At 47.5% G+C, this 20239-nt stretch overlaps 2 protein-coding genes across 2 annotated transcripts; one reads left to right on the top strand and one right to left on the bottom strand.

Moving 5' to 3' along the window:
• Positions 1 to 324: 324 nt before the first annotated feature.
• Positions 325 to 13999, bottom strand: LOC115023649 (cysteine and histidine-rich domain-containing protein 1). The gene is made up of 12 exons (XM_029454831.1): positions 12231 to 13999; positions 7145 to 7650; positions 6363 to 6412; positions 6220 to 6276; positions 5923 to 6077; positions 5560 to 5663; positions 5184 to 5236; positions 4691 to 4761; positions 4505 to 4607; positions 4131 to 4250; positions 1098 to 1160; positions 325 to 966 (listed from the first exon to the last, which is right to left on the bottom strand). The coding sequence occupies exons 2-12, from the start codon at positions 7206 to 7208 to the stop codon at positions 568 to 570; spliced, it is 1239 nt and encodes a 412-aa protein (XP_029310691.1). The 5' UTR covers positions 7209 to 7650; positions 12231 to 13999; the 3' UTR covers positions 325 to 567.
• LOC115024033 (FACT complex subunit SPT16-like) lies at positions 10420 to 19390 on the top strand. Its single transcript, XM_029455410.1, is given in 23 exon segments — positions 10420 to 10434; positions 14445 to 14596; positions 14734 to 14906; positions 15018 to 15108; positions 15201 to 15274; positions 15374 to 15486; positions 15574 to 15614; positions 15616 to 15637; positions 15943 to 16041; positions 16139 to 16150; positions 16415 to 16530; positions 16677 to 16830; positions 16936 to 16992; positions 16994 to 17064; positions 17234 to 17496; positions 17609 to 17730; positions 17808 to 18046; positions 18147 to 18225; positions 18382 to 18551; positions 18632 to 18761; positions 18851 to 18980; positions 19071 to 19140; positions 19387 to 19390. Coding segments are annotated over 23 exon segments (2397 nt in total).
• Positions 19391 to 20239: the final 849 nt, after the last annotated feature.

The raw sequence follows: 20239 nt of genomic DNA, 5'->3' as shown, positions 1-20239 counted from the left end.
AAGTATAAATAAGCCCGCCGAGGCGTTAAGACGACCGTCTCCATCTTTGGTTTGCTTGTTGCACTCCCTACTGTGTCCTCCATTAATCTTTCTTTGCCTGTGGTGGAGCTGCGCCGTGAGTAAGACGGTGTAGGTTGTGTTTTCAGATAAACAATAAGCTCACATGCGTGACTCATGAGCTAAAGGCTAACTGTTTTGTTTACAGCCAGCGGATGCTCAAATGACTCGTTAGGCCTTTAATTGAATCATTAATCTTTGAGACGTGTGATGGAGAACGAGTCTTTATAGCATTGATTTAGCCTTTAAAAACCAGATACATGTAGACGTAGTTACAGATCAGTCTTTATTTCTTGTGTGGAAGATGCATACAGGGTAAGAAGAAAACACTATTTAAAATAAATAGAAAGGTTTGTCGATTGAAGTTGTAAGTAACCCCCTCCAAAGTTAGACAGCAGTTGCAAAGCACCACATTTCATTCAGAGTTGAAGCTACAAAAGTCTAATTATTTGCTTCATTACAAAACTATTTAAATTAAAGTTGTTTTTCTACTCGAGTTCTGGCATGTCTTCAGTATCCTGCGCCTTCCTCCTGCCTTCTCTGCTCCTCCAGCTGCTTCATCGCCTCCTCCGCCCTGTCCCTCTCCTCGATCGCCTTCTTCATCTCCTCCTCCACCTCCTTCCTCTTTAAGTTTTGCTGGTCTTCATCTTGCTTCTTCTTCTTCCCGTCGATTTCATCCTGCACCGTGTCGTAGACCCACTCCTCCTCCGAGTCGCTGATGTCGTCGTCGTCGATGTCATAGTCGGGCTGCGGCTCTGTGGTTTCGATGCTGGATTCATCTACGGGCTCGATCTCGGGCTTGTAGTTGGGGTCCTCCAGTTTGCCCCAGGACACCTGGTCGGACTTGCGGAGGGTGATCTCCACTTTGGACGGGACCATGTTGACCGAGCTCTGCTTGACATTGACCACCTGAAGGTAAGAGACGTCAAAGACTGATGACATTCAAACTTCACAAAGTCTGCCAGTGGGGCCAGATAACCGTATGAGCAGGTGATGGAACCTCCTGGCAGATGATTGAGACGTATTCAGCGGGTACTTACGCCCCAGAAGCGGAATTCTCTCTTGAAAATCTTGTCGTTCTCAAACTGGATTTGACATGAGAGCTAGAGGAAATACAAAGAATGGGAATAAACAAGGAGAACGAGGACACTAATCAAAAGTATTCATTGCATCAATACAGTCCCCTCAAACAACTTAGAAGATCGCATCGCTTTTAACACCACATTTTTAGGTGAGCAAAAGTATATGAACAGAGAATAATACTAAATATTAACGGCATCAAGCCTGCGACCCATTGATGCCACCAAACCTTTGTGAAGGCTTTCAGTCGCGGTTTGTTTCGGAGGGTTCCAGTCTCAAACCTTCCACTTCTTTCCCCCGGTGAACTCCTTGTTGTCTTGCTGCATGATGAAGGTACAAAATGTTTCTGGAGACTTCGGAGTTCATGTGTTACATCATCAATGAAGAAGCCATTAACTCCACCGTGTCTCATCAGGCCACAGAACCTTTGAGAAAACTTCCAATCCAACTCCTGCCCTCTGGAGGTTGTTTTACAGTTCTCACAATGTTTCTGGCGTCTGTTACTCAGTACATGCCACAGACAGCTCTCTGGTCTTCGTGTTGGTTACAACCTTCTTAACTATAACTGCAGTCTGCACAGGCAAAACCCAAAACAGACATTCAGTGCTACTTAATGTTTGAATAATCAAAGTAACAGGACACACCTGTCAGTCACATGTTCTTTATACTATTGCTCACTTGAAAAAGGTGCTAAGTCGTGTAACAGATGTCTCATTCATCTGTTGATCTGAAACCCAACAGCTTTGGAGGGGACTGTATGGTTCTACATTAAGTCAGTGTAAATGTAATTATTGAATATGGAGAGAGAGCCAGAGAGCGAGGGAGAGCGACAGAGAGAGAATATGAATATTAGTGTGTGTGGAGCGAGAGAAAGCGACAGAGAGAGAGCAACAGAGAGCGAGGGAGAGCGAGCGAGGGAGAGCGAGGGAGAGCGAGCGAGAGAGGGAGAGCGAGGGAGAGCGAGCGAGAGAGGGAGAGCGAGCGAGAGAGAGCTAGAGGGAGAGCGCGAGGGAGAGAGCGAGAGAGAGGGAGAGCGGGAGAGAGAGAGCGAGAGGGAGCGAGAGCGAGAGGGAGAGAGAGGGAGAGGGAGAGGGAGAGCGAGAGGGATAGAGAGAGCTAGAGCGAGAGCGAGAGCGAGAGAGAGGGAGAGGGAGAGCGAGAGGGATAGAGAGAGCTAGAGAGAGCGAGAGCGAGAGCTAGAGCTAGAGAGAGAGCGCGAGGGAGAGCGAGGGAGAGCGAGGGCGAGCGAGAGAGAGAGCGAGCTAGAGGGAGAGCGCGAGGGAGAGCGCGAGGGAGAGCGAGGGAGAGCGCGAGGGAGAGCGAGGGCGAGCGAGAGAGAGAGGGAGACAGAGGGAGAGGGAGAGGGATAGGGAGAGCGAGCGAGAGAGAGCGAGAGAGAGCTAGAGGGAGAGCGCGAGGGAGAGAGCGAGAGAGAGGGAGAGCGGGAGAGAGAGAGCGAGAGGGAGCGAGAGGGAGAGAGAGAGGGAGAGCGAGAGGGATAGAGAGAGCGAGAGCGAGAGGGAGAGGGAGAGGGAGGGAGAGAGAGTGAGAGGGAGAGGGAGAGCGAGAGGGATAGAGAGAGCTAGAGAGAGCGAGAGCGAGAGGGAGAGCGAGAGCTAGAGCTAGAGAGAGAGCTAGAGAGAGAGCGCGAGGGAGAGCGAGGGCGAGCGAGAGAGAGAGCGAGCTAGAGGGAGAGCGCGAGGGAGAGCGCGAGGGAGAGCGAGGGAGAGCGCGAGGGAGAGCGCGAGGGAGAGCGAGGGCGAGCGAGAGAGAGAGGGAGACAGAGGGAGAGGGATAGAGAGAGCTAGAGCTAGAGAGAGAGTGAGAGGGAGAGCGAGAGCGAGAGGGAGAGGGAGAGGGAGAGCGAGAGGGATAGAGAGAGCTAGAGAGAGAGAGCGAGGGAGAGCGAGGGCGAGCGAGGGAGAGAGAGAGAGAGAGAGCGAGAGGGAGAGGGAGAGCTAGAGCTAGAGAGAGAGCGCGAGGGAGAGCGAGAGAGCGCGAGGGAGAGCGAGGGCGAGCGAGAGAGAGCGAGGGCGAGCGAGAGAGAGCGAGGGAGCGAGGGAGCGAGGGAGACAGAGCGAGAGGGATAGAGAGAGCTAGAGCTAGAGAGAGAGCGAGAGGGAGAGGGAGAGCGAGAGCTAGAGCTAGAGCGAGAGAGAGAGCGCGAGGGAGAGCGAGGGCGAGCGAGAGGGAGAGCGGGAGAGAGAGAGCGAGAGGGAGAGAGAGAGCTAGAGCTAGAGAGAGAGCTAGAGGGAGAGCGCGAGGGAGAGCGCGGGCGAGCGAGAGAGAGAGAGAGAGAGAGAGAGAGCGAGAGGGAGAGGGAGAGAGAGAGAGGGAGAGAGAGCGAGAAGGAGAGAGCGAGCGAGAGGGAGAGCGAGAGAGAGCGAGAGAAAGCGAGAGAAAGCGAGCGACAGAGAGCGACAGAGAGCCAGAGCGAGGGAGAGAGAGAATATGAATATTAGTGTGTGTGGAGCGAGAGAGAGACAGGGAGAGAGAGAGCGACAGAGAGAGAGAGAATATGAATATTAGTGTGTGTGGAGCGAGAGAGAGACAGCGAGAGGGGAGAGAGAGGGAGAGCGAGCTAGAGGGAGAGCGAGGGAGAGAGAGAGCGAGGGAGAGAGAGAGCGAGGGAGAGAGAGCGAGGGAGAGAGAGAGAGCGACAGAGCGAGAGGGAGAGAGAGAGCGAGAGGGAGAGAGAGAGCGAGGGGAGAGAGAGCGAGAAGGAGAGAGCGAGGGAGAGAGAGCGAGAGGGAGAGGGAGAGCGAGAGAAAGAGAGCGACAGAGAGCGACAGAGAGCGACAGAGAGCCAGAGCGAGGGAGAGAGAGAATATGAATATTAGTGTGTGTGGAGCGAGAGAGAGACAGGGAGAGAGAGAGCGACAGAGAGAGAGCGAGAGACAGAGCGACAGAGAGAGAGAGAGCGACAGCGAGAGAGAGAGCGACAGAGAGCGAGAGCGAGAGAGAATATGAGTGTGTGTGTGAGTGAAACACACCACTGTACGGTTGGCTTCTATGCAGGAAATGTCTGGGTTTGCATTCTTGGCGTAAATCGTGACGACGACATTGTTTCCCGTCTGGTGCCAGTCATATCGACACGCCACCTTCTTCTTGTCCTGTAAACACACACAATGCAAAGGTCACAAGAACACGATGAGGAGAGTTCATCGCACACATTTCTAATCGACTCTTTTAGAAGAACAGGAGCATCAGTGGGAATCATTGAGAGACGGAGAGACGTCCCGTTTCACTGAGCATCGCTCTCACCTGGCATCGTGGGACACTGCAGTGCAAGCTGTGCACCAATCTACATACAGAAAAGGGTGGTGTTAAATGTTGAGGTTGTATTCTTGATGTTGGGTGTACGTACGTGCTTCGGGACCCAGCGGTGGTTCCCCGTGTTGCAGCCCTTCTGGTCGAGGAAGGCGTTGAAATCTATCGTCCTTATGCAGCAGCAGTTCCAGTACTTATACCTGAACACAAACCAAGCGTCACCGTTTGTAACGGCTGCGACAAACCGACTCATAACCACATCTCGCGTCTCTTTGCGTCTCACCCCTCGTGGAAGACGGGGACTCCAGGGTGGTGGGTGCAGACCTCCGCGTTGGTCTCCGGGCCTTGATATGTCTGAACACACAAACACAACGATCACAGTTAAAAGTGAATTCAACCATTAGGCTGAAACTATATAACGCTTTGTGTAATATTAGAATTACAAACGGATGAACAAGCGAGCCGCATTTAAATGGAAATATATTTCTAATTTGCAAAGTAACCAATAACAATAGCAGTCTATTACATTTATTGGAGTGAATATTACAGTATAGTTGTGGAGTAGAAGAGAAAAAGTAAAGTTCAACAATCTCAAAATGTCATTTAACTTCAGTAAATGTATTAATTTATAGGCCTGAACGTGTCATACGTGTTGTTACCTGCCTTGTCCACTAGATGGAGCTCTTACTCTTAACAACACTGAAGTACAGGAATGATCAGAAAGCTACTGTGTGTGTGTGTGTGTGTGTGTGTGTGCGTGTTTAAGAGACACTCACTGCTTTGCATCCTGCGTTCTTGCAGCGGGTCCCGGGCATTACAGTCTGACTCTCTGAGGAGGAGAAACACACAAGAGGAGCTGAGTCTACACAGAAATGTCTTCATAAGGTGATGCTGAATTATATCTCTAACTCACACAGAACATGCATATGAGTTACTTCATTCTAGTCTTGTGTTCTGTTGTTTGAACCTCAACAGGTTTACATATTCACTGCACTGCTCTTCATAAGTATTGTAAGACACAGACACTCACTTAATAAGATACGTTTTGCTGTGTACAAGTCAGAGAAGTGCTCAGGAGCAGCAGAAACAAGAAGATCATTGGAATAAAAAGGTTGTTTTACATCTGAAAGCTTCTAATAAACACACACACACCGTTCTTCTCTGTCTCAGCTTTCTTGTTGATGTCCAGTTTCTCCAACACCTGAGCCAGCGATGCAGACACTTTCTGGGGCAGCTTGGTCTTGAGCTCGTCTGAACTGCACACACACACACACACACACACACACACACACACACACACACACACACACACACACACAAAAATGAGTACACAAGCTCAGCTACACACAGGCACATCAGCACAGGCCTGCAGGACTAATGCACGGTGTTATTCAATAAATTATTTATCCTGGGCGACCTCTTCCTGACCTCTGTGAATGAATACAGAAGCAGCCGCTTGTATGCATATTAGTAACACACACACACACACACACACACACACACACACACACACACCTCGGCCTCTCTTTCTGCAGCGTCTCAGCAGATTTGGGTCCCTGGTAGATTATCTCCTGGCAGTTGGTGTGTTTAATCTCGCCCTTATCTGACGACACCTCCGGCCGCAGAGGCTCCTGGGGCTTCTCGTCGCTGTGGCGCCCGCGGGTGCAGCCCTGCGTTCCCACAACAAGAGCGACCACTTCACATATCACTTGTCTTCTCATTGGAACTTCACTTTAGTAACTGTGTCCTACATAATAACAACGTATCAGAAGCTACTGCACGTCTCCACAGAATCCAACAGTGTGCTTTTACCTTAATGGAGAGGAACTCGGAAAAGTCCGTTGTCCTTTTCTTACAGCAGGACCAGCCCTGCAGAACACACACATGTGGTTTTTACCCCCCCCCCCCAGCTGAATAAAAGTGTTTTTAGTTGTTATTATTTGAATTAGTTTTACCTTCAGAGCATCGTGGAATATGGGGACACCTGGGTGGAAGACGCAGGAATCTTGTGAGAGGAAAAAGAAACAGTCAGTCTGTATTTAGACACACACACACACACACACACACACACACACACACACACACACACACACACACACACACACACAGCTGTTCATAGGGGTTGCTAGAGTTGAGGGGGAGCGTCCCATAAAAGGAAGCGGGTTGCTAGAGAGATAACACTCTCATGCTCCCAGCGACACGTGCTCTACATTCTAGGCTCAAACTCTCACACACACACACACACACACACACACACACACACACACACGACGATGAGGACGCATCGTCTTCGACGTCACACAAACCAACACTTGGTTTAACCGGCGTTGGCACGTTTCCTTCACCTGTGGAGTCGTTGAAACGCTCCGATCGACCCCTGATCTCTGGCACGGGGGACATTCTGTCTCTCTGTGATGATTTGTCAAACTCAACTTTTAACATGAATTTGTGTATTTAGACCAACAAGCAAAAGAAACTGGTCACAAGAGCTTTCTTTCAAAATAAGAGCGGCCATAAAGCCAGTCTCAGACTTAGTGCTGCTCTGTTTGTGAAGTCTGAATGAAGTGAAGTATTGTTGAAGTGTTACAGGGCTGTGCCATTCTAGCTCAGGTGTTACAAAATCTGTGCAGCACCAGCAACAAAAGCATGTTTTTACAGACTGTCCCACTACACAACAACCAACAAACCCCAGAATATTTGAATTAAAAAGTAGAACAACAGTAAAACAGGATCTCACCGTCCTTGTTCTTCGCAGCCTCGTACTTCACGCCGCAGCCTTTGTTGTAGCAGAGCAGTGCCATGTTGGGAGGTCTTCTTCACTCTACAGTCTGCTCACATATATTCCTCCAGCCTGGAAGTCTCTCCGTCTTAACACTGAGGTCGGACTTCCAGAATCTTCTGTGGCTGGACAGAGAGCAGAGGTCCAGAGAGCAGACAGAACGAGGGGAGTCTCTCTCTCTCTCTCTCTCTCTCTGCCTGGCTGAACCACAGATAAAAATAGCAGCTCCCTCCTCTCTCTCCCCCTCTCTCAATTTACAGCTGTCAAAACTTATCTGGAGGTGGGGGTTGACATTCCTCCTGGTGAGCGTTGGCTGTCACAAGCTGTGGCCCGGCAGCCGCCACAGTCGGGCTGACAGCTTCTGGATGTCTGTCACTAGATCCACTGGAGTCGGGGACAACTCACAGGCCTGTGTTCTCAGGGACTGTGTTGTTGGACCTTTGCAGCGCCAACATGTCCCAGAGCTGAAACATGGTGCAGCAATATTACACCGACATGTGATTCAACGTTATACTTCTGAAACAACGGGCTTTAATATGCTGCCGGAACAGTTTTCCACAAGATTGGTGTCCACATACTTTTAGCCATGTAGACCAGAGTATACTTTCACAGTCACTTAAGTAACACCCCCCCCATGTTCCCTGTAACGATGGGGAAACAATAACATGCAATTACGACTCACTGGCAGTGCGTAGTTCCTGTACACACACACACACTTGTATACACACACACCTGTACATCCCTGCTTGTTGTGACATGCTGACACTTCCAGCAGCCCGGTGTGATTGTGTTCCAGCAGCAGCTACAGCGCTCCCATGGCGAGCTCCCTCCCCCCCCCCCCCCGACTCCCTCCCACTGAGCTCTGAATAATGAAAGTGTTTGTGTACATTTGTTCCAGCGTCACATCAAGAGGCTCTCAGATGCCAGCGGTGATGCATTTGGTCGTATTTCAGGATGATTTTGTTGATGAAATGCTTCTTAGTAGGAAATGTATCAGTCATAACACACTGAGCTGACACACAGCCGTGTTTCTGTCTTTAGTGAATCATTTATTGTCCCACCACCCGCAGTCGCTGCATGGCAATTTGTCTTTGTGTGCCGGGAATGATGGATTTCTTTAGGAACAGAAATACAAAAGTTCAGCTTATAAAAACACATTTCTGCTGCATGTTGGCTTCATTACGTGATTTAAGAGCCGTGACAGTTACGCCGGCCCACTGCAGTATTACAGACGCTCCGATACGAGGAATAACAACAAACCAGCGTCATTAATAAAGCCACCGATATATTTGTTTACCGAATAACAAAAATGCTTTTAGGGATTTTTGAACAGCAAACTTTTACAAGAAAATGCATAAAAAGGTACCACAAATACATGTTAAAGTCAGAGGAACAGTAATAATAATACTCTTTGGCTTTCTGATGGAGAGTTCAAAGACAAAACGACAAATCAGGATGCAAAATGTCAACGTTGATCTGTTGTATTCCAGATGTGTGCCGTTAATTCTAATACCTAAAACGCTCTTTCTTAATTAAATGTAGAAATCGTGTCGTTCATTCCCTAATAATAAAGTTTCACTTGATTTGACCCAGTTTGGGGGGGGGGAGGCAGATGTTCATTTTTAAAGTTAAAACGTGCCAATCGCAGCTAAATTCGAAGCTAATTTTGTAGTAAAATATAAAAGTGAGGAAAGCGACTCACTAGGAAGGAGGCTGAATTATAAAACATCTTCTAAGGCCCTCTGGTGCTGCAAGTAAAAAGAAGAAGATGCACTTTGTGTATCAGCCGAGACGTTAAAGAAACACAGACGAATGCTTTAGGAATGGAAAATGACTTTTTATTTCTTCCAAAAAAAAAAAAAAAGAGAGAAAACAGATCCCTAGAATAATCAAATATACTGCTGTAAAATAAAAGCCTGTGATTTTTTTTTTGTTTTTGTTTTTTGTCAACTGTAACAATTGTTTGCCTTTCCATGCTTGATACAATCCATATATTTCTGCTTTAAATAAATAGAAAAAAAATGTACAAAGAGATGGGAGGAGGAGACAGAGGAGCGAGAGAGACAGATTAAAAGTTGTACTCTGCTCAAAAAACATTTGGCATCATTGAGAATTCATGGCTGATCCTGATGTACAGGGAGGTGTGCAGCCCTGGGACTCTGCACCGTCTGTCTGTTCAGCCCCACCGAGGAGTAATCATACCGATATACTGCTGTGACGACGCGGACGTCTTCCACGTTCAGAAACACAAAGAGTAAATGAAGAATAATGCAGTTGCAGATTATGAGAGTATGTGTTTAAGCTCTGTGTTGTGAGTGTGAATATGTTTCTTTATATACACAATAGTGAGGCAGCGATCCGACGGTTCTTACCAAAAAACACAGATGTAGAAAAAACAGAACGTGCACGAGAGATCTTTGATTCAACACGACCGACTCGCTGACAGAATGCATCCGTTACGCAGCCTCTCTTGGTTTCGTGGGGGTGTTTTTCTTTGTCTCTCGACGACAACGCAGTGGAGAACCCGAAGGACAGATCTGTGCTGCAAGTAACAAATGTGACATCTTTGGGAGAAGTAACACGAAAGGTTTGGCGCTCTGTTGTTTTTGCTACAGTGGCTCGTTTAAAATCGACAGATTCAGTCCCCGTCGTGGACGGTTAACGATTGGTCAAGAAAGTTTGATCCATCTCGCCTCCTTCACCGCGCCCGACGGGACGATTTCAAAACGGGGGACGACAAGAGGAGGGGATTTATCTTCGTCACCATCACCGTCACATCATGCTTTTGTTTGGAAAAAAGGACAACAAACATCGACAACGATACAACCATGCACTCGCCGACCCCGGAGAGAGATGGCTCGCCAGAGAGGAGTCTGCTCTCAGAGAACAGACGGTTTAATATGACATCAACGTGTATCCGTGTATCCTTCTCCACCTAGATTCATGCTACAACAATGCAGAGAGGTGGTCGCAGCTTTTAAACTCGAGAGAAACGTAGCCAACGTGGTCGCCTGGTCCGTTTCACTTTGAGACACGCAGACGAAGACGATCCCCTCGCAACACGCACGACTGGATTCCATGCAGAGACTTTCAGTTTTAGAGAACGAAAAAGGGAATAATAAGCTAATAACGGAGCAACAACACAAAATGATTTAGTCAAACAGCTTTCAGTCAGGTACTGTGGCAACAACAAACACCGACTTCACCGTCCTTCACACCGAAGCCAACCCATTATGGATTCTGAGAAGGTAATTACAAAACATCAGGAATCACCGGACCTGATGTGATTCATCGTTTCTAAAGATCCAGATTCTGGATCAGTGCCACGCCCCAGTAACGGCTTCGCTCTCTGAAGTGCCAATTCATCACCACCAGATTAGAAACAGCGAGACAGCTGTCCCGGGAAATAAAGAGCCGTGATTACAACGTCTTCTTGGAGCCAGCGCACTGACGCCCGTTAAAGTTATTGTTAATTAGAGTCCACGCCGGGAGCCAGAAGCAAACGTTACCTGGGTTTTGAGGATGGAGTTCATGTTGAAAACACAAAAACCAAAAGATAACCGACATGTTTTCTTACCACCAGGCCTTGGAACTGAACTTTAAATTCAACTTCCCCAGTGATTTCCCCCCCCCCCCCCCCTGGTAGTTGAGCAGACGAACTTTAAAAGCTGCTGCTGAAATCCACTAGCATTTAGCTAAAGCCCATTTCCAAACCTGGCTGGACTGCACGCTGTACTTGCTCTACGTCTCTCCTCAAGCCAACAACGTCTCCCCTTCGTCACTAAAGACCTGGATCTCCGAGCATTCGATTGGCTGCGTGCGTTCAACCGTCCAATCGGAGACAGTTCGTAGGCTGCCGACATCGTAACGAGAGGCGGAGGTGTTGGCGAGACGGGATAAAACAACAAAAAGACGTGGACCTTATCTAACCAGACACTGGAGCGATGCTAACAGCGGGAAGGAAAATAGCGCACTCAAAGCGAAGCACAAAGCCTGAGAGCCTCCGAAAGGTTTCGTCTACAGCTACAACGGACAGAGACAACCGAGAGATAATAGAGCTATAGTTACTAGACACTGGCAGAGGTGAGGACAAGGTGGGACCCTACTGCAGGAGGTCTTCTATAGGGGGATACTACGAGAGGCTAAGCTAACACAAGACTGCGACAAGAAGCGACTAAGAGCAATATCTACAGTGATTGGGGGGGGGGGGGGGGGGGGGGGCAGACAATCTAGACAGAAACTGGTTATTACTACTATTTTTTTTTTTTACTTTTCTTTTTTTTACATATCTACACATACCGAACAGTGACGAGGCAGGCTAAAAAAGCATTCTAGAGATAGACCAACGAGATTCTAGAGATTTCGTGTGTGATGAAGTATCACCGGGATGTAGACGCTGGACTGGGACGGGGGGACGGGACTACAAAAAGTTTCAAGTTCATCGTTAGAATGGCAGGAAAAACTATTTTTTTTAGTCACCTGCCAAAGTGGCTGGTAGATTAGAACAAAACTTGTTATTGTAAAACCTCCAACGATTTCTACAAACTTCAAATCTCTTTCTCAACTTGTTCACACCAGGAGAACCGGCGACAGCTCTACTTTGCGGCAGGATAGTCACTTCAGTGCAAAATTCTTGCATGTGCATTTTGCAACAAAATCTTGATTTTACAAAAACAAAAAAAGGAAAGCACATTTCGTGTCAAACTCGCTGGCTCAAATTTGGCTCGAAATTTGACCCTCAGAAATAGCCCTCAATGGAAAACATACACGTAAAAGGTGTAAGCACACGCGTGAACACGCACTAAAGATGCATTATGCACACATATACAGACAGTCGAACTCATTGTGACGGATGCTTTGGCTGAACACGAGTCAAATTGTTATCCCCAATATTTCCTGGAGCCGCGGCGTGCGAGGGTGATGCCAAAAGTTCAGTGTCGCTTTGGCTCTCGGTGCAGAAAGAGTCGCACTTAAAGCCACTCACTTTGATTCAGTGCAATTTAAAGTGAATTCAACTCGATTCAGCGAGATTTAAATCACTCACTCAGTGCTGCCGTCATCAATCATTGGCATGTAATGTAGATCTGCCAATAGGGTGTACTTAATGAAAAGCTCTCGTTTTGGAAACCTTTGACGTCTGAATCTTGTTGGTCAGCTGATGAGGACAAGAACAGATACACACAGGTCAACCAGGTGCTAACAGGCAGCTAATGATGCTAATAGACACTCTGCAGTCGCTTGAGCGTAACACATATACAAGTTTCTTCTGTTTTAACCCTCGAATGAGTCGAATGGCAGCCAACAATGTGTCAAGACAAACATGTACAATGATATCTGGTCACACCAGCATTTAAAAATGGCAAACAAATTGTTGAAGCCATTTTGACAGAGGTGACCTTTCCGGGAACGGAGAGTCCAAAATTAAAAAGGAGCTAGCGTTGCTTATTAGCTGTGACGCACCATGTTGTATTTAACATCCTCTGTTGGAAGGAGGAAGGATTTGTAGACCAAATATGTCTTTTGAATAAACGCATTGTCCCGTTAGCAATCAAGCTAGCAATCAAGCAATCAAGCTAACAAACTTGCTAACTGACAGTTTGAAAGCTAGCTAGCTAGCTAGCTCAGGGAGATTTGTTTCCCCTCTTTAATTACTTTTTATTGTATTAACTGATTTACAATCTGGAGAATAAAATACTAAGGGGGACACAGTGCAGATACAATAGTAAGGATCTCAGAGAGTAAATGTGGCTGCTAGCATGTTGCCGGCTTGCTAGCATGTTAACAGTTAGCCTGCAGCTAAGGAGATGCACGGATGAATTTTCGCTGTGACCGGGCTTTGAGGCTCACAGACAATTTAGAGCGCTTTGCGCCGTGCTAGCATGTTATCACCGCTAACCCAAGTCTCACTGTGTGTATCTGTAGTTTTAGGAGAAGATGCAGTATGAGTAACAAAGACGTAAGCCTAAAAACCCATATCAACAAAACGCTCAACTACTATTAACAAATGGTTCAACAAATCGCTGTACAAAGCCCCGATAACATTCAGGAGAGGCTGCAGAAGAAAAATACAAAGATGTCCCCAAGAGACTGGAAAATTACGGGAAACACACTCGAGAAGATTTGCCTCTAAATCTCTCGCCGATTGGACAGTTGTGGACGCAGACAGCGAACGAAGGGGATGGAGAGGAGGTCGGTTGTGAAGGTATTGTCTGAAACAACTGCTGTAGTGCACACACACACACACACACACACACACACACACCACACACACACACAACACTTGTCCCCTTCTAAGTGCTCCCAAGTTGCCGTTGCAGGCGGACAGTAACCCAGAGAGGACAAAATAGCACCAGTATGAAATAAAGCTAATTCTGCAGCAGAGACTCTCTCAGAGGTAGGATGTCCCTCTTCTCTCCTCCTCCATCCTTCCTTACATCTTTCTCTCTCACCCTTCTGCCCTCTCCTGAAGCATCACTCCATCGAAAGGATTTGAAACACAAATTAGACGGTATAACAGAAAGAAGCAACGCATCCACACGCACAAGAAGTTGTTTCAGACAATGACATCTTCCCCGACACATCGCTCCGTCCTCTGTTCGGTCGTGTTCTCCTCCTCTTTCCGACTTTTCCTTTTGGTGTCGGACGGTTGTCTCGTCGTCCGTCCGTCTCTTAGTTGTTTTAGCTCGATGATATCATTCCTCCGTCCATCTGATCGTTCCTCGTGTGTTTTCTTCTGCTGTTTGTTTGTCGCTTTTGGCACTCTGCTTCCCCCCCCCCCCCCGACTGAATTACATAAACTGCATCTGAATAGACAGAAAAGAAAAAGAAATAGTTGAAAAAAGATTTGAATTCAAACACGTTTATCACACAGGAAGCACAATATCCATCCATGCTGCCTCTAAATGTTATTTATAAGTGTACTATTGAAAATTGTTTCCAGTCAAACTTGGCAGCTTGCCGTGCAATAACCAACTTTAAAAACGTTGCACTTTTTCCTAATGTGATAACATTTAAATGTGTCGTCCTTGGGAAATCACAATTACGGTTTCTTGGACTCTTGAACAAGATGTGTTTTGCTCTTTTGTTTTTAAGGCATCACAACTGTTATAAGAACACATACCACGGTTTATTACATTACTGAGAAACACACGCTGTGCGTCTAATCGTTCTGTGTTCTCTCCGGCTGCGTGCTTTCAGTTGGTAAAACTGTTGGTAAAAAGTTGCTTTGTTCCCGTCTTGTCCCCCCCCTCCCCATCAGAAAGTGCGTCACAGTAAGCTGGCAGAGTCGGTGGAGAAGGCCATCGAAGAGAAGAAGTACCTGGGCGGTGCAGATCCTTCCACAGTGGAGATGTGTTATCCTCCGATCATCCAGAGCGGCGGCAACTACAGCCTTAAGTTCAGCGTCGTCAGGTAGCTCGCCTCCTCTTAGCCGAGACACGGGGACATTAAAGCTGTTGGTTATTCAGACTTTCTTTCGGTTCAGCTCCTGTGGGGCAGAAAGCAAATCGTCATACTTTTAACGGACATTACTCGCTTTTCTGTTCCAGCGACAAGAACCACATGCACTTCGGAGCCATCACGTGTGCCATGGGGATCCGCTACAAGTCGTACTGCTCCAACCTCGTGCGCACCCTCATGGTGGACCCCCCTCAGGAGATGCAGGACAACTACAACTTCTTGCTGCTGGTGGAAGAGGAGCTGCTCAAACAGCTCAAACACGGTGGGTTCAGGAGCATGCTGGGAGTGTGGGAGCTTTGGGTACAAATATTTTAAATATCCATTTTTTTTTTTTTGTTTAAAATAATAATTATAAACTTTTTTCTCTCTACAGGTGTAAAAATCAGCGACGCTTACAACGCTGTTCAGGAGTACGTGAAGAAAGAGAAGTCGGACCTCGTAGCAAAGCTGACCAAAAACCTCGGGTAAATGCACAAAGATGGCGTCTCATTTTCCCCCCCATGTGCACACATTCACACGTTTCTCATATCTTTTTGTTTGTTGTTGTTCTTTGTAGCTTTGCGATGGGAATCGAGTTCAGAGAAGGCTCCTTGGTTTTGAACACCAAAAACCAGTACAAACTGAAAAAAGGTGAGTGTTCAGCGCTCAAACCTGTGTAGGATCATAACTCGTGTGTATATGTATTATAGAAAACACTTGTTAACCAACGCTTGTGTGCGTCTCCTCCAGGCATGGTGTTGAGCGTCAGTTTAGGTTTTGCCGACCTCGTGAATAAAGACGGCAAGAAGGACGAGCAGAAAAAGTACGCCTTGTTCATCGGCGACACAATACAGATCAACGAGGTAAGATGCACCTTCCCTGCTGAGAAGTCTCCCAGACGCATGTTTTATAAAGCGTGTTTATTACAACCTGAAATGTTTCTGTAACAGGAAGACGCCGCCACGATACTCACACCTGTCAAGAAAAAGATAAAACGTGGGAATCTTCTTGAAGGTACGTGTCTCAGCGCACTCGAGCCGCTGAATTTGTTTCAAAATAAAAGCCGTGTAAGAAAATGCCAGAGGGCTTTTAATTTGAAATGGATACATAAAGTGTTGCGTTGGTGTTAACGACAATTTAACAGGTCATAAGGGAGCAGATCAGAAAACAATAACGCCTCTAAATTAAGGCTACGACTCCTATTTGAGAACTTCATTGACACTTCTAGTCCAGTCATCATGTGTTGGCGTGTTATCCTGCAGCCATGTCTGTTTTCTTTCTTTGACTAAAAACACTTTTCTTGTTTGTGTGCTTCTCAGAATGACGACGAGGAGGATGAGGAGGAAGACGGAGACGACGCCGAGGAGCTGCTGGGGAAGGGAGCTCGCAGCGCCGCGCTGCTCGCGGACAGAACCAGAGTGAGTGCGTTAGACATGTGACCGGTGATCAGTTTCTATTGACACCTTTTACAGAGTGTTTATAACTAAGAGTGTGAATGTTTTTGTGCTCTACCAGCTACTTGGGAAGGTAAGTATCTAATGCTTTCTTCTCACTCTCATCAGCTCTGGTTGTAAACATGGGAACTGATGGGGAAAAAGTGTTTTTACATTTATTTGAGTGAGTTGTTGTTTTTCGTTTTTCTTTTTCTGACCATGTAACACATGTCTGTATTCTGCATGCGTGTGTTATTACTCCCATCCTGTGTCAGAACAGACCAATCCAATCATGAACACGGTGCTCCTAATGTGTGCGTGCGTGTGATCACTCAGTTGTGTCTGTTGTTGAACTCAGAATGAGATGACGGCGGAGGAGAAGAGGCGGGCCCACCAGAAGGAGTTGGCCAATCATTTGAACGAAGAAGCCAAGCGTCGTCTGACGGAGCAGAAAGGCGAGCAGCAGATTCAGAAGTAAGTGTAAATACTTGTCAAAGCCTTTTTATATACGTGTTCCTGGAGAAAAGCTGCATGACTCTCCAAAGAGCGCAGGCGCAGGCCCGTGGATTCACACGTGTAATTAGGTTTCTGTGGTCATTAATTGGTCTTTTCCTCTCCAGGGCCAGAAAATCCAACGTGTCCTATAAGAACATCTCCCAGATGCCCAGAGAAAAGGACATCAGAGAAATGAAGATCTTCATCGACAAGAAGTACGAGACGGTCGTCATGCCGGTTTTTGGTATCGCTACGCCGTTCCACATCGCCACCATCAAGGTACACTGAGGTCATCGTCAACTGTCCCACCAGCGTTTCGATCATTCCCCCTCCCCGACAGCCTCTCATATCGACTGATGCGTTTCACTCTTCCTGCCTGTCTAGAACATCAGTATGTCTGTAGAAGGAGACTACACCTACCTGAGGATCAACTTCTACGTCCCCCGGCAGCTCTCTGGGACGACAAGAGGGAAACATCTTCCCCAACCCCGACGCCACGTTTGTTAAAGAAATGTGAGTCCTAACTATTCTGAAGTGATGTGAGGGAATATTTTCAGAGTTTCCGATCCCGGGTGTCCAAATGTTCAACGTAAGAGGAAGTAACTGACTTATTAAGATGTATTTTTCACTATATTTGGTGCCATTCCCACCTCCTTGAACTCTCTCCACCTTTCCCACTCAGCACGTACCGAGCGTCCAACCTCAAAACTCCCGGCGACCCGTCGGTGCCCTCCACCAACCTGCAGAACGCTTTCCGCATCATCAAGGAGGTACAGAAGCGCTACAAGACGCGAGAGGCGGAAGAAAAGGAGAAGGAGGGCATCGTCAAGCAAGACTCGCTGGTCATCAACCTCAACCGCAGCAACCCCAAGCTCAAAGACCTTTACATCCGACCCAACATCGCCCAGAAGAGGATGCAGGGCTCACTGGAGGCGCACACTAACGGTGAGACGGCTCTTGTTGAGATGCGCAGTGGTAAAGGAGGGAACGATGTGATGCCCAAACCTCTATACGGTGTATTTATTTATTGAGAAGTCCCGCTCCTCTCCCCGCACAGGTTTCCGTTTCACGTCGGTCCGTGGCGATAAAGTGGACATTCTTTACAACAACATCAACACACACGCCATCTTCCAGCCTTGTGACGGGGAGATGATCATTGTTCTACACTTCCACCTCAGGGTAGCTTCATTGGTTCAACGCTATGAATGTGTGCCAACGACTTTAGAATTGTTTAAAAGTTTAATCTTTCCCTCCAGAACGCCATCATGTTCGGTAAGAGACGCCACACGGACGTCCAGTTCTACACCGAGGTCGGGGAGATCACCACTGACCTGGGCAAACACCAACACATGCACGACCGAGACGACCTGTACGCCGAGCAGATGGAGCGGGAGATGAGGCACAAGCTCAAGTCGGCCTTCAAGAACTTCATCGAGAAGGTGGAGACGCTGACTAAAGAGGAGCTGGAGTTCGAGGTTCCCTTCAGAGACCTCGGGGGTGAGTCCGATACGCTTCGAGCTACACGACTGTGAAGGAGGATGTGTGAAAGCTCTCAGCAGGTGGACTGATGGTTTTTGGCTCTTTTTGTTTTCTAGGTTCCAGGGCGCCCCCTACAGGAGCACCTGCCTGCTGCTACAACCCACGTCCGGGTCCCTTGTCAACACCACTGAATGGGTGAGCCAGCTGTTTGTACTTTCTTACAACTTAAACCCTCTGGATGTACTCGTTACTTCCTGCGCAGTATGCAATTTAATGTCCAGGTCTGGGTGTAGAAGACCTGGATTCAATATTTATGTAGTTGACTCTTGAATCTTTGCTGTCCGTATCCAGCCGCCGTTTGTGGTGACTCTGGACGAGGTGGAGTTGGTCCACTTTGAGCGCGTGCAGTTCCACCTGAAGAACTTCGATGTGGTCATCGTCTACAAGGACTACAACAAGAAGGTCACCATGATCAACGCCGTGCCCGTCAACTCCCTCGACCCCATCAAGGAGTGGCTCAAGTATGTTTTTACAATCGAACAAAAGTCACACGGGCTGCTCGGGTTTCTGTGCATTCAAACGTTTCCCGTCTCGTTCTCAGCTCGTGTGACATCAAGTACACGGAGGGAGTCCAGTCCCTGAACTGGACCAAGATCATGAAGACTATCGTCGATGATCCCGAGGGCTTCTTCGAGCAGGGAGGCTGGTCTTTCTTGGACCCAGAGAGTGAGGTACGTTCAGCACAGTGGAGCGAAAACACACGACAAGTACAAATCTGTTGGGATCGTATCCCTCTTACTGTGTCTTGTTCTGGTCTCAGGGGAGTGGTGCGGAGGAAGATTCGGAGTCAGAAATGGAGGATGAAACGTTCAACCCGTCTGGAGATGAAGAGGAGGAGGAGGAGGGGGAAGACAGCGATGAGGACTACGACTCGGAGACGGAGGACTCCAGTACGATATTCAGTTTTTTGTTGTCACTCGACTCCTGTGAATCTCAAAGTGAAACTTTCTTTTAAATGCGTTTTGCTTTCGGTTTTGTAGATTACAGCGAGTCGGTCGGCAGCGAGGAGGAGAGCGGTAAAGACTGGGACGAGCTGGAGGAAGAAGCTCTGTTTCCGAAAGGCAGTTTATTGATACGTTTTGTTTTTAAATCCTCTACCAATCAACCGTTTCTGGAAATTGTAACGTTTGTTACGGCAACTTAACTTCCTGTGGTGAAGCTAACGGGCACGACTTAATAAACGACTAAATAAATGTCATTTAATAGCCAAATTATTATCGATTATTACTTTTATACATCAATCGTAAGTGTTCCTTATTGTTAAAAATGCTAAAATGTTTGTTTTTGTTTTTTTAGCTGACCGAGAGAGCCACTACGAGGACGATGACACTGCCGCCGCCGCCGCCGCCAACAGCAGCAGCAGCAGCATCAACAACAACAACAAGAAGAGAAAGGTCCGCCCACCAGCCTCCAGCCACCCCAGCAAGAAGAAGCGACGGTCTTAAATGCCTCTTCCACACACACACACACACACGGACACACACACACACACACACACACATACTGCCAAACCTAGTTGACCCCTCCTTCTACCCCCAACCGGCTCTTCTGACTCATACACCCAAACACACCACGCTCAGACACACGATGTGTATATAGACGTAGACGCCCCTTATTTCGTGTCGGTCAGTGAAGTGTCATGTTGAAAGGACCAGCAGGACACACTCATACTTCATTCATGAGCTCCCCCCCCCCCCCTCCTCCTCCCCTGTCGCTCCTCATTCTCTCCTTTGGTTCCACCCCCCCATCTCCATCCATCCATCAGGGTTTCATGTTTGTGTGTCTGTGTGCGTGCATGTGTGTTTAAATGGGTTTTTATTGCGAGCATTGTTTATTTTCTGTTTGAAAAGATGAGTTTCATAACTAATGGATAATAAATGAAAAGACTTGACATATCCTCTGCCAAGTGTTTTATATAAAAACTGAGAAACCTCGTCGTCTACGTTTCACTTTCCCGTCACGTTTCCTTCAGTTTGTTTAAATCGAAGTAACAAGATGGAACTTTTGTCTTTTCTTGAGGTGGGCAGATACATTTTCTGATTCTTCTTCTTAATGGGGTTTGTAAACATATGCACACACACTCGTACACACCGTCTCCCTCGCACCTGGCCTCCGTTTCCCCCCCCCCCCCCCCCCCCTCCTTTCTTCT

The sequence above is a fragment of the Cottoperca gobio genome, chromosome 18 (assembly GCF_900634415.1).
Source record: "Cottoperca gobio chromosome 18, fCotGob3.1, whole genome shotgun sequence".
Lineage (NCBI taxonomy): Eukaryota > Metazoa > Chordata > Actinopteri > Perciformes > Bovichtidae > Cottoperca > Cottoperca gobio.
This window is presented reverse-complemented; position numbering and strand designations above follow the sequence as displayed.

Coding starts and splice junctions, on each gene's coding strand:
- LOC115023649 (XM_029454831.1), bottom strand. CDS start 7,208: ATGGCACTGCTCTGCTACAACAAAGGCTGCGGCGTGAAGTACGAGGCT. Junction 4,762..5,183: donor AGAACGCAGGATGCAAAGCA/GTGAGTGTCTCT, acceptor TTGTGTGTTCAG/ACATATCAAGGCCCGGAGAC. Junction 967..1,097: donor GAGAATTCCGCTTCTGGGGC/GTAAGTACCCGC, acceptor TCTTACCTTCAG/GTGGTCAATGTCAAGCAGAG.